This window comes from Protopterus annectens, chromosome 3.part1 (assembly GCF_019279795.1).
Source record: "Protopterus annectens isolate FY-2018-M chromosome 3.part1, PAN1.0, whole genome shotgun sequence".
Classification (NCBI taxonomy): domain Eukaryota; kingdom Metazoa; phylum Chordata; order Ceratodontiformes; family Protopteridae; genus Protopterus; species Protopterus annectens.
Window position 1 is genome coordinate 490,957,251 of NC_056732.1, and position 26,758 is coordinate 490,984,008.

Below are 26,758 nucleotides of genomic sequence, written 5' to 3' on the forward strand. Positions count from 1 at the left end.
TAAATTGTAATACCCCACTACATACACTTCATAAAAAAACCCTTTTTCAACCATTCATTCAGTTCATTTACAATATACTCTGTTTGCTAATCCATTAATTTCTTGTACATTCCATACTCTATACATATACAGAGAGTTTGGAAGCAGACTGCAATATGGAGCGGACAAAGTATAGGAGGGAAGGAGAAGTGTAGTATAGGGCATGATACTTAATCAACATTTACTTTCCAAAATACTTCATTGAATTCACTAATAATAATTTTGTACTTAAAGTTTTCCTTAACTCATTCTGGATTTTTTTTCACATTCCTTTTTTATTTTCTGTTTTCTCTTATTTTCCTTTTTTTTTCTCTTGTGCATAATTTCCACATGCCATGCTCCAATACCCATAATTTGTTCTTGTGTTTTTTTTACCTCTCCTTTTTAATTTTTATTTTTTCTCATTATTCTAGTATCACCTTTACTAGTTTCCCAAATATGCAGATACGTCCTCCAGTTTTCCTTATAAGTAATATTTTTGCCTAAATAGTAATGCTTTATTTTTTTTTCATATTCTTTTATATAACTTTTGTCCATATCATGATACTGCCTTATATTATTTTCTAAATTTTCTAATAGATTTCTATATGTTTTTCCATATTTTTTCTTCCTTTCTTATATCATCCTTCCATTAGAAAAAAACACTTTTTATACTTCTTTTTAAATTCAGTCCACTATTCAGACCAGTTTTTATAGAAGTACTTCATGTTTATATGATCTTTCCATCAACAGTGTAGTTAGGGTGAGGCAAGGGGAGCAACTTCCCCAGACACAGAGTGTGTGTGTGGGTGTAATCAGTTGAGCCCAATCTCTAACGCAATACCAACTTTAAAAAAACAATATTGCATTTGCAATCAAGGGTGGCCACTTTGGTGCAGCGATTAGCATTACTGTCTCACAGCAAGAGGTTCTCTGGTTTGATTCTCAGCTGGGGTGTCTTCTGTGTGGAGTCTGCATGCCCTCCCTGTGATCGTGTGGGTTTCCTCTGGGTGCTCCGGTTTCTTCCCAAAGACATTCTGTAGGTGGATTGGACACTGTCAATTGGCCCTAGGTGTGCATGTGTGTGCCTTCTGTGGAAGTTTGGACACCGGGCTAGCAACTCGGCACCATAAAACTCCGCTGCTAATTGTTCAGCAGACCATTGTTTTGCTGTGGTGACCCCTAACTAGGATAAGCCAAAAGGAGATGATGATGACTGCATTTGCAATCAAACCTGAGCACTGCAATGCACAGTGTGTGGTCTAAACTGCAGCAATTGCTTGCTTTACTACAGATCAAAAGTAAAAATATATATTTTTTTAACCAAAATCTGAGCAGTGTAGTGCTCCATGAAGGCATGGTATAAACTGTAGCAACTGCTTGCTACATTTGTAGCAAGCAGTTTGCTACAGTTTAGGAGAAGATTTTTTTTTAACTAAATCCTAAGCACCAGTTGCAAGACCTTCCATTACGCACATGTACATAACGGATATATTTATATTAAGTTTGTGGCATACTTTGCTTTAATGTCTGCTAGCTGAAAGCATGCCTGGTACCTGTTATTAATTTTACTGATTGCATATATTAATGTGCTTTGGAATTATTCTAATTCATTATTGCAGAGTGCTTACAGAGAGGTTGGAAGCAGACTGCAATATGGGATGGACAAAGTATAGGAGGGAAGGAGAAGTGTAGTATCTAGAAGCAAAGCTTGCAGTGGTAGGAGTTGTCTTTTATTGGGAAATGTACATGTGATGAGCTCAGAAAGAGACTGAGTAGGATAATAAGGGACAGACTTTGGTGTTTTTACTTAAAGTGATTGCATATTATGAAATAGTTACTCAGGAGTACATAACCTTTTAGGGCTGAAATGAAAAGTGGATATGTGTGTAATAATTTTGACTCACATTTTACATCTAATTTTTGGCTCTTTCAGGAGCTAGGTGTTGGCTGACCACTGTTCTCCACGATATGTACGCCAGACTATCAGGTTTGATAGCTGCAAGCAAGGTTTTTCATGAAGTACCTTTAATGTTTATATTATTATTATTATTATTATTATTATTATTATTATTATTATTATTATTATTATTATTACCTGTAATATACTCTGTGGTTTAGGTACTTCAGTCATTTGGCCTGTCACTGTGTGCTGATGAGTGTGGGACTTGAAGTTGTTAAATGTGGTGTGGATATGATTTGTACCCCACAGAAAACATTGCTCAGTGTTCTATGATGAAAACATTTGTTTTGGTTTGGAAAACTGCACTGGATCCAAAGCATTTGTATTTGTCCAAACTGTAATATATGCATAATTATTTAATGCAGGTGCCTTACCATAAATTATTGTCCAGATTTGTATTTAATGCATGTGTGTCTTAACAGTAGCAGATATACTTCCAAATGCTGTCATGGTACTGTAATACAGCAGTTGTTGCTTCACTAATGCAGCAAAAACACAAAATGTATTCATGCATTTGTAGTCAAATGGACTACACTTGTTTAGAGTGCTTTCAAATTAATTACACATCTGAACAAACCAAGAGAGTGCAATTTTAAAAGCAGTTTTCACTGTATTTAAATGCAATTTATAAATATTAGGTGTATATATTCATATATAAAACATACATGATTGCTTCTGATCTCTAGGTTTTCTTCTTAACAAAATCTTTAATGAAATAATTTTCCAACTAGATTTTATGGAACTGTTTAAAATGTATCCATGATGTTTTCTTTCAAATGTATGCAGTATTTATTTAATTAATATTATTTATATGTTGTTTACTGGCATGTATAACTTGGTGAGACCCATTTTTCAGAAGCTGCTCAAGAGTAAACACTAGATGATATAATATAAAAAGAAATGAAATGTTTTAATACATAGGATTGGTTGAAGATCAAGCGACCCCCTACCACTGGATGGACACATTACAGAGTAATGAACTCTGTTTCTAAAAGTAATCCTGCAAACAGACAATGAAGTTAGTTAAAAAATTTTTTTTGTAGAGCTGAGAGAGGTGGGATAATGAGCAATATAATATGATCTTTAGATGAGTCAAAAAACACATGAGAACTTGTCAACAATGTCATTTTATTGGCAAGTTCAAAAGTCAGAAACTGACTCTTCTGGTTGACAAACATCAATAGGGCCTTTAAATAAATACCAGGATTCATTAAAATACTGCTAATAATAATAATAATAATAATAATAATAATAATAATAATAACAATAATAATACTAGAATAAGGAAAAAAATCAACAAAAACAAAACAAAATTAGTAATTAAAATTACACTGGAAGACATCTAACTGCTATAACAGTGGGGAAAAACAGTGCCATTAATGCATATGAAGAGAAAGGAATACTTCCAAATACATGTGCTATTACACAGATAATGTTGTTTAATAAAGGTAAGGGAAATATTTTTAAACAGTCAGATTTTAACAGTACTAATTACAACAGTCCTCTGTCTCCCCCTCTCTCTCGTGGATGTTTACCTTTTACTGATGGCATTTATTCCCTCATTCTTCTCCCTTCTGGATAAACAATGTGATTCATGGTTAAATTTTCAGGCTCCATTGGCCTGGAGGTGAGCATTATTACAGCACCCACTTGAGCCACCATCATCTCATGCAAACTGATCATACCTCTCAACCTCTTAGCTCAAGAAATTTGGACGAAGCCTGACCTAATGGGGGACAGAGGACCATAAATAGGGACAGACTTTAAATATTGCTCTTATAAACTTAAGAAAATAGTTAGAATAACATGGTTTGTGTTAGAATGAAATTCCTAAAGGTTATGACATCTGAAACTCAAATGTACTTCATTATTTAGTGAATTCACGTCTTACATCATACCAGTGATTTGCTAGAAAAAACACAAATTTTATGAGGAACAGACCGAAATTTTGAGACAAAAATCTGCACATTCTGCAAAAACCTGCACAGCTGAGAAGTATGAAACTGATTGATTTCCGTTTAATGTTTCCTCTGAATGATGGTACTTCGATAGTTCAGCACCCCTTAAAGCTGTATTGCATTACCAGCATTAGTAAATGTCTCCATGTAGCAGGCAGGAGGCTAGAACCCAGGATAGACCCCACAGCCTTCTAATGATCTAGGTATCAAGGTGGAATATGGCATGTGCTGAGTGACAGACACCACTATAGATGTAAACAGTGTAATATGAAGGACAGATATATACTTCAGGGCAGTAATATCTGCCAGAAACATAGGAAACCTCAGGCCTTTCAACAAAACACTTAATCTTCCTCCAGTATACACACCTCTGAGGTAGTGTAGCATCTTGTGATATGTGTGTGTTTTTGGTATATGTTTTTGTTAACACAATGACCTCATTAGTTTTCATTATTATTTCATGTATGTTTATACAACTGAGGAGATGGATGATCTTAGTCGAATCAGACTGCAGAACATATAACATTTTGACATGCACTCACAATTCTCAGTGGTAACCAACTCTGAGTTCTGTATCGGAGAATAAAGGCAGTTCTCCAGAACTGCTGTCAACTGATATATCCAACTCTGAGAGTAAAGGCAGCTTCTAAAATGCTGATAAAGAATGTATCCTAATCTGAGAATGAATGCAGTTTATAGAACTGCTATCAATAAATATTTCCAGACCTGAGAACACAGGGAGTTCCTAGAATTGCTGTCAACAAATATTTCCAAACTTAAAAAGAAAGGCAGTTCTTACAATTGCAAGTACATCATAATAAGCACATGTATTAGTTTTGTGAAAGTATCCTTTTTTATAACGTAGATTTAATGTCTGGTCTGCATTTTTGTTGAATCATAAATATGATATCTTATTCTTTGTTACCACCACCCTGACTGTTTTCAAAGATAATTGCAGTGTATTCTAACAGTATCTAGGTAGAAGCTTTATGAGAAAAAAAAAAACAAACAAGTAAAAAATAGTTTCAGCTCTAAATATAATCTGCATGCCTTTACCAGTTGTTACTTTTGGCATCTAAATGAACTTTTTACAGGCATAAAATTTCAAATGCCTTACCTGAAGTATCGCTTCATAGTTATCTAAACACGGAATATTCTGAAGTAAGTTTCTCCATATTGCTATATCACTCAGTATTATGCTCATCCCTCCACCAGTAAGTGGATGCCTGATGTTGTAAGCGTCTCCCAGTAAAATAACTCCTATAATTAAATAAAGTTGATTTTAACTTTCTTAATAGTCAACGTACAATCTATAGAGACTACTCATCATGTAGGAAAGATAAACTGAAATATTTTCAAAATGTCATACTCGGAAAGTAATAATACAAAAAAGCACAGAGTAATGGGATAGATATTAGCAATATTATGAAAAAGTTAAGATACCATATTTGCGTTTAGATTAAAACTAGCACAGAGTGATGACAAAGACAAGGAAAAGCCTTGTGTAAATTAAAAGCCTTGTGTAAATTTACGAATGAAAGCAACATTATACACCAACTCTCTCATAGAGACCTACTTGCTAATGGGGGAGAACTAGCTTTAATTAATAAAATAAATTATTGAGAAAGAATTTGGTATAACTCAAAACAAAAAAAAAACTGATAAAAGTTATATAAAATGCTAACTGCAAGAATAAATGGAGGGACGCTTCCTGTTATAATATATCAGTGGCATGAAGCTTTATCTCCCCACTAAAAACAAAAATATCATATAATTTCCTCAAGCAGAATTTTAGACACTTCAGAAAATAGCCATATGGCTAATTGCCTTTCATAGAACTATTGTGGATACAATTTACTGAATATGCATTTATTCTTATTTATACTTATTTCACTCATATCTTATTTGTATTGAAAGAAAGACTTCTCTATAGTGTAGATCTGTATTTGATGTAACGTGAATCCAGTAATATAAGATTTAACTACCACCATAACCAAGCCTGAGAATAAATGCAGTTCCCCAGCCAAAAACTGGCTTAGTTTTTGGTGTTATTCAAAGGGGGTCCAATATATATCAGCATGGGAGGATATGATCAATAGACCATGCTGTTTTTCCAGGGATGGCCTACTTCTGTCTACTCTAGAGTTTCGTTTATTATCAATCACATTGTCAACTCCAGTAGTGTCTTTTCTAGGCAATACCAGCCTGATAAACCTACCAACATAACAAAACAAGCAAAGGAAAATGTAAAGGTGTTACTGATCACTGCTAGGACTGTAAACAAGAAACTTCACTCCCTACAAGCACTCCTCTTCCAGGAGGATGTAGGCATCTGTGTAGTAACTGAGCCAGGTTTAAAATGGTGTAGAGCCAGGGCTATAACATGCAGGGCTATAATGCATTTAATATGTTTAGACCAACTACTGAGCAGGAGGGACAAAGTGGAGATGTCTCAGTCTTTATCCAGAAGTCACTTAGATTAAGGCTTGTAAAGCAGCATGCTAAAGAACAGCTTCTTCATGTCAAGATAACCCTCAGAAAGGTCCGATATATATTAGTTAATTATATAACTTGCTGTATGACCCAAGAAAGCCACAACACCTATCTACAGGAATTAGACTCACTCAGTACTAGACTCAATATAATTTCCCTGGGTGATCTAAAACTATCTAATAGACAGCACAGGCACAGAGATTCCTGGGCTTTTCAAATACAAATGCCTTGGAATAATTAATCAGAATACCCACTAGAGGGGATCAACATCTTGGATCTTGCCCTTACTAATATGGGGGCATCTTGTACCATACCTTGTGCATCTTCATAACTTATTACATCAGATGATAAAGCCGCCTCCTTTGAAATAAAATTGAAACCAGAGATCCCTTTCAGCCAAGGTACCTTTAGTAATTTTTCCAAGACAAACTACTGGCTCTTAAATGATACATTAGCAAGCTTCAGATCCCCACCAAATCCAGTTAATACCAGTGAGTACAAAGAAAAGTATATTGCCATATTATACCGTCATGTAATCAGCTGCATAGATGCAGCTGTACCCCATAGGAAAAAGTGCTGGACAATCTCTAAAAACAAACCTCTATGGTAGAACTTAAATATCAACAAGCTTTACAGTAAAAGAAGATAATTTTTGACCAAATGTAAGAAGAGTATTTCCAAGAATGCTACAGCCCTTGTCACTGAAATAAGCAAGCAACTCAGCAGCTTAATAAAATACAACAAACTCAAGTCTGAGACTAAAATAGTTACCCAAGACAAAAGTAATCATAAAGCTTTTTCAGCTGTGTTTGTCATCTCAAAAGCACAATGCAGCAATACACCGAGTTGTTTGTGAAAAATGTTACATACAGTGAAGCTGAAGATATAGCCAACCTACTGGCTTAATACTCAGCTGTAACTTCACCTTTATCCCATCTATCTGTCCTTCAAGATATTCCTGAAACTTTCTTTTCCCCAATTATCACACAAGACCAAGTCCTAAAAGTGCTATAAAAAGCTAAAAATACTACATCAGTGTCCATTAATACCAAAATAGCAAATTAATCAACCTGAATGTCTGAGTGACCAGGGAAAGTCTAACGTTTACTGTACCATCACAGGAAGTCAAGTAGAGTTTTGTGTAAAATAAACGGCTTTGTTTATGCGGTAGTTTGATTGTTTCAAAAGCACCTTCCTGTCTAAATTAAACCCTACATATAAATTGATGTATTTCTCTGTTTCTTCAAGGAGTGCATGGTCATAAGATTCAGCAGGCATGGGATATTTATGAATCTGAGTATCTATGACTATCAAAAACTCCAATAATCAGTACTACATAAATTAACTACAAAGAACATGTTAACCTTCATAGATTCATTGGAAGGGACCATTAATCTTCCTATTTTTAAGAAAAATAAATTTGTCTCTAAGATGTGAAAACCACTAAAGATATTTTCTGCAGTCTTTCTAGAAAAATGAAAAGTAATTTTACAATAGAAAGATCAACTGTATTTATCTATTAATTGTGTGTAGTCTGTTCTATATAGCCCTAGAATTTATGTTGAAAAATATCACATTTCCACTGTTATCATATTGTATTCGTCTTGCTGAAAGCCTGTATTTTTCAATTTGTTCTTACTGCTGGACATTTTCCCTTGGGCCACCGCTGAATTGACTCAAGTCAGCCTCTCCCAGTTAAAATGAAAAATAAATAAATAAATAGACAAACAAATATGGAAGGTGTAGGACAAGGCAATTAATTTAGGAAGGCAAACCATAAAACTGCACTAATCTTGGCAAGAAGGGGTACAGATGTTTCCACCCACATACAACTTTGTCCTTTAATATATGTTCTATATTTCACCAAAATCTCTAAACAACACACTTTCCATAGGTCATGTATGTTGTGGTCAGAATACCACACCTTGAAAATGTAATAATTTTGTCACAATGGTGATAAAGTGGAAAGGACACAAATTTGCATTTATTACGATGGACATCCAAAATACTAAGACATTTGGTCAGTGTTGTCAGAATAAAATCAAGATGTTGCTCTGACCTTTGAATCTAGGTTATCTAACATAAGTAAACTAGGTAGAGCCAACATAAAGTGTAGATAAACTCTGGATACTGTGTGCTTTTTCTAATATAATATGCTAAGGTTTCTGTGGGCAACACTGATAAAACGGGCTAAAGTGGACATCTTTGACACTGCCTCTACTAAGGCTGAAAAAGGAAGAATTGATATCTTTAGTAATTAAAAATATGGAAAATCCCTATGCAATATCTAACAGAGGGCAGTGAATGAAATGGAAGGCCATATTCTTTAAGAATGCACCAAAAAAAGAGATGTGACCATGTGTTAAAGGTTTCTGCAGATCAAGACAAAAATGCTACAATAGGGATAGCTTTATATTGCCAGAACAAGAACACATTATGCCAAAGCTATATTGAATCAACGACATCCTGCCTTTTCTTAATAAACCCTTGCTGAAATGTTTAAATCAGCTTTGGCAGAAGAGGCTCAAATCTTCTGTGTAAAATTTTTGCAAGTATCTTAGTCTCATACTGTATAGGTGAGATGGGAGGTAATCAGTCATGTCTGATACATCTTCACCAGATTTGCAGCAGAGAAGGATTTTGCTGCCAGGGTGCTTGATTTCAGTAGAAATGTTGTTACTAATACTACACTAAGATGCAGACGGAGGGAACATGAACGTTCTTTAAATAATTTCTTACCAAAAATGAAGAAGTTTTTAATATTGTAAGATATTATTGGAAGAGATAGGGATTTGAGTAAAATTTTGAGTAAGCACCCTATGATGTCATATAAATGGGGAGGAGTTTAAAGGACATGCTTATCCATGGTAATTTTGTTTTACCAAAAATAAATTTAAATGTTTATCCAATATCCAAGGGCACTTTTAAATGTAATAGCTGTTCTGTTTGTAAATACATAGTGTGTTCCTTTGAGTATATCAATAAAATCAAATATACACCAAGGAGACATTTTTCATGCAATAGTAAGGGGGTTATTTATGCCTTAAGATGCCCTTGTGGTTTATTTTATGTTAGTGAAACAAAAAAAAAACTTTAAGTTTAAAGTGAGATTGATGGAACATATCAGGGACATAAAAAATCAGAAGGAAGACAAGATTTTATCATGTCATTTAAGGATGTGCATGATAGTGATTTTTCTATGCTTCAAGGTTGCATTCTAGAAAAAATATTTGTGAAAGATGATGATGAAGTCCTTTTGAAAGAAAAACTGTTATACAAGGAATCTGTTTTTATTCTTAAATATGATACTATGATCCCTATGGGACTGAATGGAGAGATTAACTGGACGTATTTTATTTAATTGTTTAATTGTATAATTGATTGATTGAGCTTGTGATTTTGTATAAAAGGTAGCACATGATTAGATGGATTTTTCTAACTCCACGAAGGTCTTGTACCGAGGCGTTAGAGAATAAAGTGTTTTGGGTCTGAACCAGTGGTCTTGATTTTCTATTCTCTGATATTTATTTGGACTGGGTGTTTGTATATGGCTTCAGACCCTAACAAAGATATTCTACAAATTTTCAGGGAACATCTACCTGGGGCACAGAGAACTATGGAACAATATATCCAAGCTACACAGATTTCTACTGGTGAGAATAACCACAATTCTTCTAATTTTGCCAAGCTGTTTGATCGGTGTGTTGAGGAGAGGCAGAAATGAGTGAATAATCCCTTTTCAATGGCGGGACAGGTTCCTAATTCTGTCCCTTTGGGTATGAGAGAACTGTGCGATAAATTTGAAATGTTGCTGCAGAAAAGAAACTAAGGTACACTTTAATATTTTTGGCTTAAAAAGATACATGGGTTTGAATGTTATACCTAGGGGTCTTCGGTTCATAAAAAGCCCTAGTGAACCTTTTGAGTTGAATTGTGATTCTGATAAAGCATTTAAAGAATGTTAGGTTGCAGCAGCCTACAGATGTGTTTTGGACTGGCTTTCTATTTTTGCTTGAGTGAGATCAACTTAAACAACAAAAACTCAAGCAAGAATTGGAGTCCTTGTCTTTGGAGATTTCCAGTTCTCTGAGTTCCACTAACATGAATATTTTAATAGAGAATGTGAATATGAAGTCGAATTCACTAGAAAAAAATGTATTGGAATATAAAAAAACGAAACTGCTAAGGGACATAAGGGATTATGAGAATGGGTGGACCTTTGTGTCTTCAACCAATCAGCAGCGTGGGAAAGGATGATGTAATAGGGGAGGTTTTAAAAAAACCCTCTTTCAGTTTCCTTTGCTTCCCCAGAAGGAACAGACCATAATAGCGGCCTAGAAAGTGATGAGTATGAATATCTGGCTTTACCAGCAGCTTAACAATCGAAGGAACATGAACGCCAGTTTTGGAAGGAAGGGGACAATGACAGAGACCAGTTTAATCAGAAAATAAGCCGTAATGGCTTCTATACCAACAGAAATGGTTTTGGACAGCATACAACACCAGCACTTTGGCAATTTAACAACAAAAGAGGCAGGTGGCAATGACTTTCTTAGTGTTAAATGTAATATGATTATGAATATTTCTGGATGCAATTTGTCAGATGAACAATTTGCTGTTTTGAATTTGGGACTGAAATATGTCCCTACAGTCCTACCTAGGAAACATGTTTTAAGCCAGAAAGTTTTATGTTTTGTCCGTAAGCTGCACTTTAAGGTTTTTTATGCTAATTGTGGTGATAAAGTACAGTTGTGTACACTTACCATAAATGTAGATGTTCAGGTGTCTTCACTGTTGCAGTCATGACTGCAGGGTTCTCCCCTGCCAGCAGGCAGTCCTCGGTCAGCCAGAATCCCAAAGTCTGGGTCCGGCGTCGGCTGTTCAGCCATGCTCCCTGACGTCAGAGCACCAGGAGTACAAAGCTGACAGCCGACGCCATGTTCTCCAGTTTTTCTTGCCCCAGATGTCAGAAGTTCCAAAATGAATAAGGTCCCATACCCTTTGCAAATACACCTCAGAAGAAGGGTGAAAAAAGGAACCACACAAAAGAAAAAATAAGAGGGGACAGGAGGAGGGAACCCAGACTGCAACAGTGAAGACACTCAACATCTACATTTATGGTAAGTGTACACAACTGTACTATGTTCATCATGTTTCACTGTTGCAGTCATGACTGTAGGGTAGAATCCCAAAGCAGAAAGAAAGGGAGGTGGTCATAAAATAGAGGGGGCGACTATAAGGCCCTGCAAGACTGCAGAAGCAAAGCCTGCCCTAGACTTAGAGTAGAGAGGTAGATTGTAGTGCTTGGAAAAAGTATGCACTGAACTCCAAGTTGCAGCTTCCAAAATGTCTTTGGTAGGAACTCTCCTGAGGAAGGCAGCTGAAGTGGCAGCAGCTCTGGTAGAGTGAGTCCTTATGCTCCCTGGGATTTGCTTTCTATGGTGTGAATAGCAAAATCTGATTCCATGAGCAATCCATTTAGAAATGGTCTGTTTTGAAATGGCTTTACCTTGGGAACTTGAAGCATAAGAAACAAACGTAGTTGTCTGTGTACATCCAAGGAATGTAAGATCCTTTCCCCTTTAATTTGAAGAGTGGGGAAAAAAGTTGGCAAGTGAATAGTTTGATTTAAAGCCACTTTGGAAACCACCTTAGGCATGAAAGTAGGATTAGTCCTTAAAGACACCCTGTCTCGATGAAAAAATAATATAAGGATCCACAGCCATAAGAGCTTGCAACTCTGAAACCCTCCTGGCAGAGGTCAGAGCTAAAAGGATGGCTGTCTTCCAAGATAAAAACTTGATATCAGACGAGGCAGCAGGCTCAAAAGGAGGTAAGGTAAGCTTTTCCAAAACATAGTTGAGATCCCAAGCAAGAATGGGAGGAGATCTAGGGGGCCTTAAGTTCTTAGCTCCTCTGAGAAATTGTCTCATGAGCTGGCGGGAAAAGATAGGAGGGTCTGTATTATAATGAGCAAAAATAGCAGAGGCATGTATCTTTATGGAAGAGAAAGAGAGACCCTTATGTAAGAGGTCTGACAGGTAAAGTAAAATATGAGGAATGTTAGGAATAAGAGGATCAGAATCCTGAGCCTGCATCCAGGAACAAAATCTTTTCCATTTTCCTGCATAAGATTTTCTAGTGATAGGATGACTGGCTTCTAAAATGACATCCATAACCTGCTTGGGTAGGAGAGAATGAATCAAAGATCCTGGATTAACCAGGCCGCCAAGCTGAGAGTTTTGACATGGGAGTGTAGAATCTGACCCTGGTGTTGGGACAGAAGGTTCGGAATCTGTGGTAAAACCTAGGGTGGCTCTAGACAAAGGTTTCTTAGTGTTGGGTACCAAAACTGTCGAGGCCAATTTGGGGCCAGCAAGATTATCATCTTGGGCTTGTCCTGCTTGATCTTTAGTAATACCCGTGGAAGAAGAGGAAGAGGTGGAAAGGCATATCCCGAGAGGTTTCTCCAACTGAATGTTAGAACATCCACTTTCCAAGCTTGATCGTGGAAAGTCCTGGTGCAAAAAATTTGTAGTTGATGATTGAGGTGGGATGCAAAGAGGTCTATGTGAGGACATCCCCAGACTGCTGTAATCATCTTGAATATTTCGGAGTCCAACATCCATTTGTGTGGATCTGAAAAGTTTCTGCTCAGACTGTCTGCCAGGAAGTTTTGCTTCCCTGGTAGAAACTGTGCTTGAAGGTCCAGATTGCAAGCTAGGGCTGTGTTCCAAAGATCCATGGCTAGTCTGCAAAGGGGGTAGGAATGAGATCCCCCTTGCTTGTTTATGTACCACATAACTGTGGTGTTGTCCATCCATATGAGTAGTTGTCCTGGTTGTAGAAGATTCCTGAAGGCCAATAGAGCTTTCTGAACAGCTAACATTTCCTTTAAATTGATATGCAGGTGCTTCTGATCCTTTGTCCAAAGGCCCTGCAGACAGTTGCCCCAAAAATGGGCTCCCCATGCATAATCTAAGGCATCCGTGGTTAGAATCTGAGTGGCAGGAGGCAGACAGAAGGGCTTTCCTTTGTTTAGAGTACATGCCTTGGACCACCAAAGGAATTCCTTTTGAAGACAAGGCAGGATGGAGATCAGTATGTCTAGACTGTGACAATGCTGAGACCATACACTTTTTAGGTACCACTGTATTTTCCTCATATGTAGTCTTGCATATGGTACGAGAAGGATGCAGGAGGCCATGTAACCCAGAGCCTGCAGGAATCTCCTTGCAGATAGCTGAGTTGTAGTTGCCAAGGTTTTGAAAGTTGAAGCCAGCTGTAACTGTTTTTTGTATGTCAGAAATGCCATTTGGGTTGTTGTGTTTAGAGAAGTGCCCAGAAAAATTATCTGTTGTGAGGGTGTCAAATTTGACTTTTTTATGTTTACAGTGAATCCCAGGAACTTGAGAAGATTCCAAACAAACTGTAGATGCTGGAGTAAGACATCCTTGCTGTCTGCCTGAATAAGATAGTCGTCCAGATAAGGGTAAATTTGAATTCCCTTGAGTCTGCAATAAGGCACTTGGTAAAGACCCTGGGCGCAGTAGACTATCCAAAGGGCAGCACAGAGAATTGGTAGTGTCTCGATCCTGCCTTGAACCTGAGGCATTTTCTGTGTTCCTGTCTGATGGGAATGTGTAAATATGCTTTTTTTAAATCCAAAGTTACCATCCATGCATTTTTGGTCAGCATTGGTAGTAGCTGCTGTAGAGTAAGCATCTTGAATTTTGGTATATCTAGAAAAGTGTTCAAGACTGACAGATTCAGAATTGGTCTCCATGAATTTTGCTTCCTGGGGACTAGAAAGAGCCTTGAGTAAAAACCTTGTCCCATCTCTGAAAGTGGATCTAGTTCTATGGCTTTCATAGCCAAGAGAGCTTCCACCTGGTTTAATGCCTCTGACCATTGATGTTTTGGGAGATCTGGCCATCCGCTTGGCCTTGGTGGGGTATGAAAATGGAATTTGTAACCTCTTGAAACCACATCCAGAACCCACTTGTCTTGGGTTATATGAGTCCAATTTAGATGAAAAAGAGAAAGTTTTCCTCTGAGAGGGGCTTCCAGGCAAGAAGGTTATTTTATTTATTTTATTTTATTTTACATTTGTTGACCGGGCTAGTCTAACTGGACATATATCCGTTTTCAGTAGAGGCCCGGGGAGAAAAGCTCCAATTACAAGAAGTAAACAATCATTAACAACAAAAACAATGATAAGAATAATATAAAAAGCACCAAGGTAGACTTATATAAGAATTTAACATAAAAAAAACTTGCAAAATGCATGTTAACAGAAAAACAGCCAGATAACAATAAAAATACAAGGTATACAACATACTAAAGATGGTTTAATAAACACAGATAAGCAAATCTCAAGATGGGTTAACATGGAGGAAAAAAAAACAAAGTTATGGTAGAGTCAATATCAAAGATATAACTGCCAACAATTAAATATGTTATTTAGAGGCACAGTCAGGGGAGAGGGGAGAAGTTAGGAATAATGAAGAAGTAATTTCAGTCGGGGTTAGCACAAGGACATAGCCACTGGGTTTTTAGATGTTCTTTGATATATTTTTTGAAAAGGGATGTAGAGTCTAGGTTAGTTATTTCATGAGGGAGTTGATTCCAGATTTTCCCGACAGAGTTTGAAAATAATGAGTCCCCAGCTTTATTGTATGATTTAGTCAAGGCTACTAGGAGTTTATTAGCAGAGCGTAGTGTGGCTAGGTTTTTATAAGGTGAAATTAGTTTTGTAAGGCTAGGGGTAGCATCAGGGTAGTAAAGGGACTTATGAATGATAAGTAATTGTTGATAGAGTACGTGGTTATTTAGTTCTAACCAATCTAGTTGCTTGAGGTTGAGACAATGGTGAGTTCTGAAGGGGTTAGCAGTAATGAATCTAGTTATACTACTGTAACAGGTAGAGAGTTTGGTAATGTTATTTTTAGATAAGTTAGTATATATAGCAGAAGCATAGAAAAGGGTGGAGATCAGGTGGGTCTGGGCCACGGTTTTTCTGGCTGCTGGGGTCAGAAAGGGTTTAATTCTGTAGAGAGTACCTATTTTTTTGTTAACCGATTTAATGGTGTTATTAATATGGTCATCAAAATTAAGACGGTTATCAATAGTTACACCTAATAGGCAAGTGGTCGTATCTGGGTTAATACAGGTTGCATTATTAGAGGAGATAGTGAAGAAAGGAGTTGGAGATTTGTGCATAGGAGTAAAGAGAAGAAGTTTTGTTTTTTTGGGATTGAGAAGGAGGGAGTGTTCCATAAACCATTTTTCTACATTATGGAAGACTGTTTGGGTGAGGGAATGGAGGGAGGAAACATTATTAGCAGCACAGATTAAAGTTGAATCATCAGCATATTGAATGCAGATGGCTTGGGGTATATTCAAGTGAAGGTCATTGATAAATAAAGAAAAAAGAAGGGGACCTAAGATTGAGCCTTGTGGAACCCCAATGTTTACTGGGAGTAAGGAAGATAGATTGTTGTCCCATAGCACTGCTTGTTGCCTGTTTTGGAGATAGCTCCTAAACCATTGAAGTGCTTGTGAGCCAAGAGAATAGAGATTTAGTTTGTTGAGTAGTATATTATGGTTAACCATGTCAAAGGCTTTTGACAGGTCTAGGAATAGTGCAGAGGAGAAAAAATTATTGTTCCTATTATTATTTATAGCGTCAGAGAAGGAAAGGAGGGCAGTTGTAGTGCTGTGAGAAGGTCTAAAGCCATGTTGACAATTAGCTAGAAGATTGTTTTGCAGAAGGTAGTTAAGAAGTTGTTTATGTATACATCTTTCCATAATCTTCGCTAATGGGGAGAGTAAGGCAATAGGGCGAAAGTTTGAGAACTCAGTAGAGGAGCCCCCTTTATGTAGAGGAATTATATGAGATATTTTCCATAAGGTGGGGATTTTTCCTTCAGAGATGGTTCTATTAATAAGTATGAATATGGGGTAGTCTATAGCTTTTGCAGCAATTTGTAGGTATTCTGATGGGAGTTGGTCAGCGGATGGGGTGCAAGGTTTAAGTTTCTTGAGAAGCTTATAAATAAGAGATGTAGCGACAGGTTGAATGTGAAAGGCATTAGATGAGGCATCAGAGGTATTAGGACAGGTAGCAGTAGATGTGGGTAGTGAGTTAGCTAGGGTTTGAATGGCTTCTGTAAAATACTTGTTAAAGGCATATGGGATCTGGGAGGAATTGTTGTGGTTAAAGCCTGAAGGGGTAGGAGTAGTTGAATGTCCTGGTTTAAGAAGTTTGTCAATACCTGACCAGAATTTTTGAGGGGTGTGTTGACTCGTTTGTTGAAGGTGAAGATAATATTCCTTTTTGTCTGTAAGAGTATCTTTCTTAGTAGCCTTTCTTAATTGTTTAAAGAGGAGGTGATCAGATGTACACTTGGTAGCTATCCATTTAGCACAAATTTTATTTCTAAGGTGCATTTTTTGCTTAGTTTGTTTAGTTAGCCATGTTGTCGATTTGGATCTTATCCTAGTAGAGCAAATGGGAGCATGATAGTCAAGGATTTGTAGAAAGTGGGTATTAAAGTAGGTCACTGCTTCATTTAGTTCAAGGTTAGTCAGTGGAGTCCAGTCACATGCTTTCAATTCAGTCAGAAAGTTATCAGGGCTGAAGAATTTGTTTGAGCGGGATATCTTGAGTTTATGGGTAGTTGGGATATGCAATTTCTGTCTAATAACATATGTGAGCATATGGTCACTAATATTATCGGGAAGAGTTCCTGGAGTGTAAATGTTAGGGTGGTTATTAGTAAGGATGCAGTCAAGAGTTGTTTCTTTACTATTAGGTTTATGGATTCTAGTTGGAGTGGTTATTAATTGAGAGAACCCATAGAGATTTATATGGCCAGTATGGTGCTGGGATGAACAGGTTATCCAGTCTATGTTGAAGTCACCAAGTATTATGGTTCCTGCAGCCCAACAGAGGGAGTCATTGAGTCTGTTTTCTATGAGCTTGCGCCCTGTCTTCTCCTCCCCTAGGGGTGGAAGCAGTCCACTGTCTTGGTCTATAAGAGGCTTGCGTTGGAGGCCTACCTCGGGGGTATCTATATCTACCCCTCTGAGGCCTGTCTGAATTGGGAAAGGACCAATTTTTTGTAGGCCAATTCCTGCTAAATCTGGGTGGCTGTACTTGTAAGAAATCTTTAACTGTTTGCATGGACTTTGTCTTGTCCTCCATCTTTTTAATCACGTCTTCAGCTTTAGATCCAAATAAAACATTATGCTGAACAGGAGCATCCAATAATTTAGCCTTTATCTGATCTGGCAAATTTGGTTCCTTTAACAATACATGCCTTCTAATTACTGTGCCAGAGGCAGCAGCCCTACAAGAAGCCTCCAAGGCATCAAATCCACAGTGTAAACCATGCTTCCCAACTTGTTCAGTGGCATGCAATAAGTCATGTAGTTCCTTATCATCTGCACAGGCGGAAATGGAAGTTAGCTTTTGCTTTAAAACAGACAGGAGAAATTGCTGGTATTTCAGCATATGAAACTGACAGTTTAAAGCCCTAATAGATAAAGTAGCAGAAGTGTACACTTTTTTGCCCCATCTTTCTAAAGATCTGGAATCCTTTTCAGTGGGAATGGGGTTTTTAGCAGAAGCAGCCTTAACGCCCTTAGGACCCTGAGAAATGGTTTCAGGGTCAGCAGTAGGGTTCTTGAATAAAAACTGATGGGAATCAGGAACCCTATAGTATCTGTCTGGCTTAACAGGAGCTGGAGGAAAAGAGTCAGGAGTTAAGTTAGCCTCCGAAAAAGCATCATCCACAATATCCAAAATAGGAGGAATAGCCAGGGGCCTATGTTGGGGAAGAAGAAGAAGAAAATCCCTTAGTCTTTTCTTAGATTCCGAGTACTCCTGTCCTTCCCAGTGGAAATGTTCTCTCATTTCATGCAAAGTTTCCCCAAAAGAGAAATCCTCAGGGGGAGAAGCTGAAGGAATGGATTCCTTAGCATCAGAATCCTCATAAGGAGGGAAAGAATATTCCTGGTCAGAAGAAGAAACAGAAGAAATAGAAGCCTGATCAGAGGAGTCATAATAAACTTCCTGCCTTGGCCTTTTATCTGGAGGGGGATGTGAACCCCTAATCATAGTAAGTAAGTCCTCCGCCATTTTAAGTAACTGTTTCTGAGACTTGGGAGCTGTATCAGAAGAGGCCTGGATTGCAGTCTTTGATTTGGAAGGAGTCTTTGCCTTTGTCTTTGGCTTTGCCTTTATAAGAAGCTGAGTAGGCCTGAAAACCCCTTCGGAAGCCGGTACCTGCACAGTGGCTCCGGACCCATCCGAAGGAGCATTGTCCGAAGGTCCAACTGAAATATTCAAAGGCCTAGTTGGCTCCTCGTGGGAGTCTGTTTCAGCTATCCGTTCCAAAATGGCCGACGACAGGGGCTGCAAAAGCACCTCACTGACGACGGCCAAACCTGAAGCTGGCTCCGCTTGTGTGATATCGTCTGATTTGGACCTCGGAGGCCTGTCTTTGTCCTTGCCTCATTTGTGAACTCCAGTAGCCGGAACCGTATCCGACGACATTTTGTAATTAAAACGCCTACCGAAGTAATGAAAAGCAAAATCGTACCTTCGTTTAATAGTATGTTGATTGAATCTAACACAAAACCGACAACTAGCTACGTTGTGGTCAGGGCCTAAGCAAGGAATACAGTAAGAATGAAAATCCTTATGAGGTATTTGCTTCCCACATGAAATACAATTATTAACTTTTTCTGACATCGGACTGGAGCAAGAAAAAAGTTTACCCAACGGGGTACTTAGCTTTCAGTAGGAGAAGAAAGTCTTCGGACTGAAGTTTGATTAAAAAAAATTGTCAGGAGTCAGCCGACCGGCACTTGCAAACTGCTATCACCGCACGGCAAGAAAGACTGGAGAACATGGCGTCGGCTTTCAGCTTTGTACTCCTGGTGCTTTGACGTCAGGGAACATGGCTGAACAGCTGACGCTGGACCCAGACTTTGGGATTCTGGCTGACTGAGGACTGCCTGCCGGCAGGGGAGAACCCTGCAGTCATGACTGCAACAGTGAAACACGATGAACATCTCATTATGTACTGATGTTTCCATGGAAGAAAGTTTTAATTCTTGTTTTTTATATTTAAATGTGTCCACAGAACATGTGCAGAATAATGCTTATTGTTCTATTGATACTTCTGTTGTGCCTATGAAAAGTAGGTTTATTCCTCCCTATTCCAATGAAAAAATTATTCATTTTAATTAAATGTTAAAATTTGCCATTAATAAAATGTGTGATAAGTTGTTGTATAACAAGAATAATATTTGTTACAATTTGACTTTGAGTGGAAAGCCCTAAAAGAACTACAAGAAAGAAGGGATTTGATTATAAAACCATCTGCTAAGGGAAATAAAATAGTAGTAATGCATTTTCAACAGTATTATAGAATGTGCTTGGAACATTTTCAGAATAAAGATGTATATGATAAGAGTGACAATAAGAGCTATAAACAAGCTATAATTAAGTTCCAAGAGTTGTTGCAAAAAGGTGTGAGGTTAGGATATTTTTCAGATGATGAAGGGCATAAGAAATTTAATAGTGAAGGTTATGCTTTAGCTACATTTTTTTTGTTTGCCTAAATTACACAAACATATATATGAATAACCCACCAGGATGTCCTATTATTTCAGCCTGTTTTTTACATGGGCTTGGCCTTTTGTTACACAATATTTTTTACCATATGTTTTGAGAATTCCATCTTATATAAAAGATAGTTTTGATTTTTTAGATAGGATTTCTCGTGTTGAATGGAATAAAAATATGTATTGGGTAACATTGATATCAAATGTTTATATACATCAATTCAACATAAAGATGGACTTTATGCCATAATGTACTTTTTAATGGATAGTCCATTGACAAATTAATTGGTTGATCTGACATATTTTTGTTTAAGTAACAACTTTTTCACATTTAATAATGAAATCTTTAGGCAAAAACCAGGAACAGCCATGGGGGCCCCATTTGCCCCCATGTATGCAAATTTATTCATGGCTTATTTTGAACTAGTATGCCTTTATAAATGTAATTTTGTGAAGAATTAAGTTAAACATTACTTTTGTTTTATAGATGATTTAATTTTTATTTGTTAAGAGGCAAAGATGAAATTCTGCAGTTTGCTGCTGATTTACAATAAAATATTATGCATTAATGTGTCTTTTTATGGGCTGCAGTATGGAGCACAGTTATCTTATTTAGATTTAATGCTTAGGGGTTTGGATAATGGCAAAATTTGTACTGCGGTACATAGAAAATCTTAAGATGGAAGCCTGTACGTATATGCGACTAGTTGCCACCCTCCACATGTTTTATCATCTCTACCCTATGGAGAGTTTTTAAGATCATCTAGAATATGTAATGCTGAGACAAATCTATTGGAAGAAATATATAATACTTTTATTATGTTCTGCAATAGAGGTTATAGTAAAAAAGCAATAGAAGAAGCCAAATATAAACTTTTTTTGTAAAAGTCAAGAAATAATGTTCATGAAAGATATTGGAATAATGGGGGAGGGGTAGAGAAAATTGTGGAAATAAGAAGGAACAAATGTATTTTGTTAGTACATATAACATCAAAAGTGAAGACGTTTGTAATATTGTAAGATATTATTGGAACTTTCTCCATAGAGATAGGGACTTGATTAAAATTTTGAGTAAGCATCCTGATGTCATATAAACGGGGAAGGATTTTAAAGGACATGATTGTCCATGGTAATTTTGTTTTACCAAAAATAAATTTAAATGTTTATCCAATATCCATGGGCACTTTTAAATATAATAGCTGTTTTGTTTGTAAATACATAGTGTGTTCCTTTGAGTATATAAATAAGATCAGATATACACCAAGGGGACATTTTTCATGCAATTATAAGGGGATTATTTATGCCATAAGATGCCTTTGTGGTTTATTTTATGTTGGTGAAACGAAAAGAAGCTTTAAAGTGAGGTTGATGGAACATATCAGGGACATAAAAAAATCAGAAGGAAGACAAGATTTTATTATGTCATTTGCATGATAGTGATTTTTCTATGCTTCAAGGTTGCATTCTAGAGCAAATATTTGTGAAAAATGGTGATGAAATCCTTTTGGAAGAAAAACTGTTGTACAAGAAATCTGTTTTTATTCTTAAATATGATACTATGGTCCCTGTGCAACTGAATGGAGATATTAACTGGAAGTATTTTATTTAATTAATTGTATAATTGATTGATTGAGCTTGTGATTTTGTATAAAAGGTAGCACATTTTTAGATGGATTTTGTAACTCCTTGAAGGTCTTGTACCAAGACTCTAGAGAATGAAGTGTTTTGGGTCTGACCCAGTGGTCTTGATTCATTTCTTATAAGATTCGCTAGGTCAGCCATGTGGGCCAGAGGTCTTGCCTGTGGGCAGACTACATATTACTGTTAAGGTTTCCTGTAATGTTATATTTTTCTAGCTCATGTACAGCAAACTGTTGTACTCTAGGAAGTTCTATAGATTTAAAGGAAACATTAAATGCTGTAGCTGATACTTTCATTTACTCTCCTTAGATATTTTGGAGAACATGGACATAATCTTATGAGTGCCATATGGGTCATGCAGAATCTTGCCCTTGTCACCTTTAGTACTATAAATTGCAATCTTGTGATTTCGTTCTTTTAATTTCATAGCAAGGAGTTTAAGAAGGAAATATTATGGGCCCAGTATAACATTTTTTCTCTGTCTAATCTTGCAAAATTGAAAATTGTATAGTTTTACATTTCTTTTTCATTTTCTGAATTTGCCACAAAAATTATCTTAACAGGACGTCTCTCCTGGCTATACTTGATTTCCTTAGTAGCGATTTTTGCTGCTCCAGTTTGGCAACCATATCACTGAAGAACTGTCCTGAAGTTTGTCTAACTAATAGTTTGAAGTGGAAATCGTTCATGTTATTCAGCAATTATGCCCCCCAAAGTCTGAACTCTGTCCCAAAAACTAGTCACAGAACTCCTTACAAGCTCACATTTCTCATTCTTCTGCAGTATCACTAGGACTAATTTCCCTTGAGGGCAAACTCATACACAATCAATCTTTTTAAGGCCTATAGTTGCATAGCTGTAGTCGATAATGGTAACGGGTATGTGTACGTTTTATTAAGTGTATTAAGTAACATTGTACTGATGAGGTAGTAGTCCAAATGACTAACATCTCTTTTGCTAGATGTTAGTTATAAGTACTCGATTAGCATATAATCTTGTTCAAACTCAGTTGACAGAATGGTACATCGTGGAAAAGAAGTTTATCTTTAGGGAGCCTGTCTTGAAAAGAATCAGCCACTGTATCAGAATTACTTCTTATAATAATCAGAGCTGATGGACTGACAATGCCTCTTAGACATGTACAAATGAAGTGTGATGTGAAGGTCCATCTTTTGTTGGCCAACAGAAAAACCCACAAATGATTTTCCCATGTTAATTCTTTAGACTGGCAGTTAACACAGAAGATTAAGTCTTATAGCTGTTGATCAGTCGCTTCCTCTAGCCCACTTTGATTCATTCTACCCCCTTTGCTTATTGTGTGACTCTGTAAATCACTTGATCAGACAGTTCTCCTGGGTTACCACCGAAAAGAGACACTTGTGTTCAGTAGGCTTACCTGGTTAAAAAAAAAGATAGCAATCCATCTACCAATGGCATTCCATAAAGATATTGCTTTAGTCCTATTGTGTTGACAGTGTATAGGAAAAAATAACATCTCTCTCTGCTTCTGACTTATTGAACTGTCTACAGCTCATTACCACCAGTGTACACAAAACTTGCTAAAGTCACCCATTTTAGCTTTGTCTCTTGCAGAAAGGATACCTGAGCATACACTTTCTTTATCAGGTTTAAACATGCAAATTGATTGTGTTTGATGTTTCTACAGTACACGTTCTGTGATATAACGCAAATGCTAGATGACAGTTTTGCTTGCCTAATAGTAAGAGACTGGAAAACACATTTTGCTACATCCCTTCGTAAGGCATCAAACTATTAACATTTATTAACTAAGTGCTTTTAAAGGAGTATTCCCAGATGTTCTCAGCAAAAACAAATCATTTTCTGCTCAGGGTGAGTTGAGAAAAGGAGCAAGAAAAAAGAAACATAATTCCTAATCAGAATAAAGGTACAATGAACCACCTGATACTCCATTTCATACCTCCTGGGGAAGAGAACACATAAACATTTGCATGTAGTAATAGCCATGATGTTAGTGTTTAATTGAAGGTCATGGACATGTTCATATAGGCTGTGAGTTTTATGCAAGCTTAGTTTTGCTCAAGTCAAAACAAAAAAAAGAGTTGAGAGAGATCACAGTCATGCTCATATATCTTATCAGTTATGCTAATGGTTGCTGTAATGACCAGTCAGCTGTCGTATCCCATCAGACATATGATAAGCATATCTACTTCAGTTCTAACCTCTTCATAGGTTCATAGGTTGGTACTAGGCTATCGGACCTAGGGCCTATACAAGCCTAGCCAAAACAATTCCCTGGCTATTTCTTCCCACACTATTTAATTCCCTGGACCCCTGTCTACCAGGGCGACTGGCATGATCCATGGGGTGACTTTCCTTTCTCCCATCCAGTCATCAAGGTTCCTTTTGAAGAGGGCCAAAGAGGTGCTCTGCTTGACATGTATGGGCAGTCTATTCCAGAGTCTGGGAGTCTCTGGGTCAGGAACCTATCCCTCCAGCTTGTTTTGTTTATTGTGATGACAAGGTTTAGATCCCTGGAGCATGTGGCTCTGAGGGCTTGGGATTTCCTTAAATGTGGTATGTTCAACAGCTCTGGGTTTGACATGGCCTTGTATGTTAAGCAGAGATTGCCTCGGAGTAAACAATATGCGACAGAGTATAGATGGAGTTTTTTAAGGCGGTCAGCATAGGGCATCTGCTTTAGGCCTGTGATTCTTTTAGTGAGGTATTTCTGCGGCCTTTTCAGTTGTTGCAGATGTCTTGATAGGTACATACCAAATGAGGCATTGTATTCTATAATGGGTCTAATGAGGGATGAGTACAGTGGGACAATGACCTCCTTTTTTCTGGATAAAAAGCCTTTAGTGATGAGGTGTGCCACATAGAAGGATTTTGTGTCTGTTGTGGCGATGTGGTTATTGAAGGTGACACCACTGTCCACCTGTGTCCCTAAGTCTCTTATCACACTTTTGGTGTTTAGTGTACTGCCACCTATGTGGTAATTCATGGGTACATGTTTTTTTTCCCAAAGGGGATAACTATACATTTCTTGGCATTGAGCTTGAGCCCATGGATCTGGCACCAAGCATCTGTTTCTGTAAGGCCCTTTTGTAGAGTATCGACATTATTTGGGGATTCAATAATGGCTCCCAGTTTGCAGTCATCTTAGTGTTGGCCTGTACTTCAGAGAAGTAGATGCCAAACAAGAGAGATCCCAGGACTGAACCTTGAGGTACCCCGCTTGTCACATGTCTGGAGCTGGACTTGGAGTCAGCTACTTTTACAGTGTGGGTTCTGTCAGTAAGGCAGTTGGCAACCCATCGAGTGATGTAGGGATTAATGCCCAGCTTAGTAAGTTTATCTATAATTCCAGAGTGGGGGATAGTGTCAAAGGCCTTGGCGAGGTCCAGATAGGCTGTTTGGACTGCCTTACCCCCATCCACGGCTCTGGAGACTAATTTGAAGAAGTCAATCAGGTTCAAGAGACAAGATCGGCCCTTCACGAACCAAAACTGGGTAGTATCCAGTGTTTTAAGGTTGCCAATGTATTTGTTTATAAGTTCCATGATAATACGTTCCATGGCCTTGCAGATCAGGCTCATCAGACTGATGGGGCAGTAGTTCCCGGGATCCAAGGTGGATCCCCCCTTGTGGAGTGAGAAAACTGTAGCTATGCGTCACTCAGTGGGCATGAAGCCAGAGGTGAGGATATGATAAAACATGACACTTAGGTAAGGTGCCAGTTTATTTTGTAGTTCATGTAGTACACAGCCCGGGATGTCATCTGGTCCCATGGATGCTGCATTCTTAGCTTTGTAGAGTGTGAATTTTACCTGTGTGGCCATTATTACCGGAATTTGGCAATCTTCTGGTATTGAGATGGGCCATTTAGGGGGTGAGAGGTGGGTGAAGTTGCCACTGAATCAATCTGCCAGGATATTGGCAATATCCTTAGGATCAGTATAGTTAATGCCATTCTGTTGCAGCTCAGAGCAGATCTGAGCATTGCCATTTAGATTCTTGACATAGTTATAGAATGCCTTGTGGTTGTCTTTGGAATCTTTGGCAATTTTATTTTCGTAACTAGCTTTGGAGGAGTTTATGAGGGATCTCAGCTTCTTACTGAGGCTGGTAAGGGAGTTTTTTGCATCCTTGGATTTTCCTCTTTTCTGCAACAGTTTCTTCCTTTTGTTGTAAAGTTTGTTTATGGCAGGGGACCACCAGATTGGCTTCCTTTTTTTGGAGGAAAGCATCTTGGTTCTATTTGGAATGGCACGATTCATGCATGAGTGGATGTGCTCGTACAGTGCCTTAGTGTAGGACTCAGCAGTCAAACTTTCAGTTCCCGTCTGCATGGGTGTCATGAAGTTTGTAACTTCTGACTTGAGTAGCATGACGTTGGCTTTGGAAAAGTTTTTTTATGGAGATTTCCTTACTGGGGGTGGGATGTGGATGTTAAGGGTGATTAGCTTATGGTGTGACCTGACCAACGAGGGGGTGACCATAGGTGTGGAGCATTGATTTCCCCATGTTGGTAATGACCAGGTCTAGGATATTGGAGCCCCTGATGGGACTATGGATTAGTTGATTCAGGGCGCTGGAATTTATGAATTCCAAGAACCGTTGGGCAAAGGTGTTGGTACACGAGTAGTTTTCCCAGTTAATGGTAGGGTAGTTGAAATCACCCAGTATTAAGGTGTTTGGTTGTATATTAATATTTTCCAGTATGTTTAGAAAGGTGTAGTGAGAATCTTGGGGCATGGTGGGGGATCTGTAGCAAGCTACAATTTAGATTGCAGTCTTATCTAGTGTTAGTTGCACCTGGAGAATTTCAGATGCATTGTCTTGGGCAACTAACTTGGTGGTGTGAATATCCTTGGTAAATATGGACACTCCTCCACCTTTAGTGTTTCAATCCTGGTTTAGTGGCCGAAAAGTGTGGAAAGAGTTGTAGGCTGGTATTGCAGGGGTGCTCTCTGGAGCCTTGAACCAGGTCTCAGTTACTGCACACATATCTATGTTCTCCATTTTTAGTAGTGCCTCGAGAGTGCATTTTGAGGTTTAGACT

The 26,758-nt window shown here is 37.8% G+C and overlaps 1 protein-coding gene across 1 annotated transcript in view; it reads right to left on the minus strand.

The window, feature by feature from the left end:
* The window catches only part of LOC122798187 (squalene monooxygenase-like), a 1,523,743-nt gene that overhangs the window by 455,427 nt on the left and 1,041,558 nt on the right, over nucleotides 1–26,758 (minus strand). Inside the window, exon 8 of the mRNA XM_044066934.1 lies at nucleotides 5,057–5,199. Coding sequence (XP_043922869.1) covers nucleotides 5,057–5,199 — 143 coding nt within the window. The remainder of the gene's footprint in view (nucleotides 1–5,056; nucleotides 5,200–26,758) is intronic.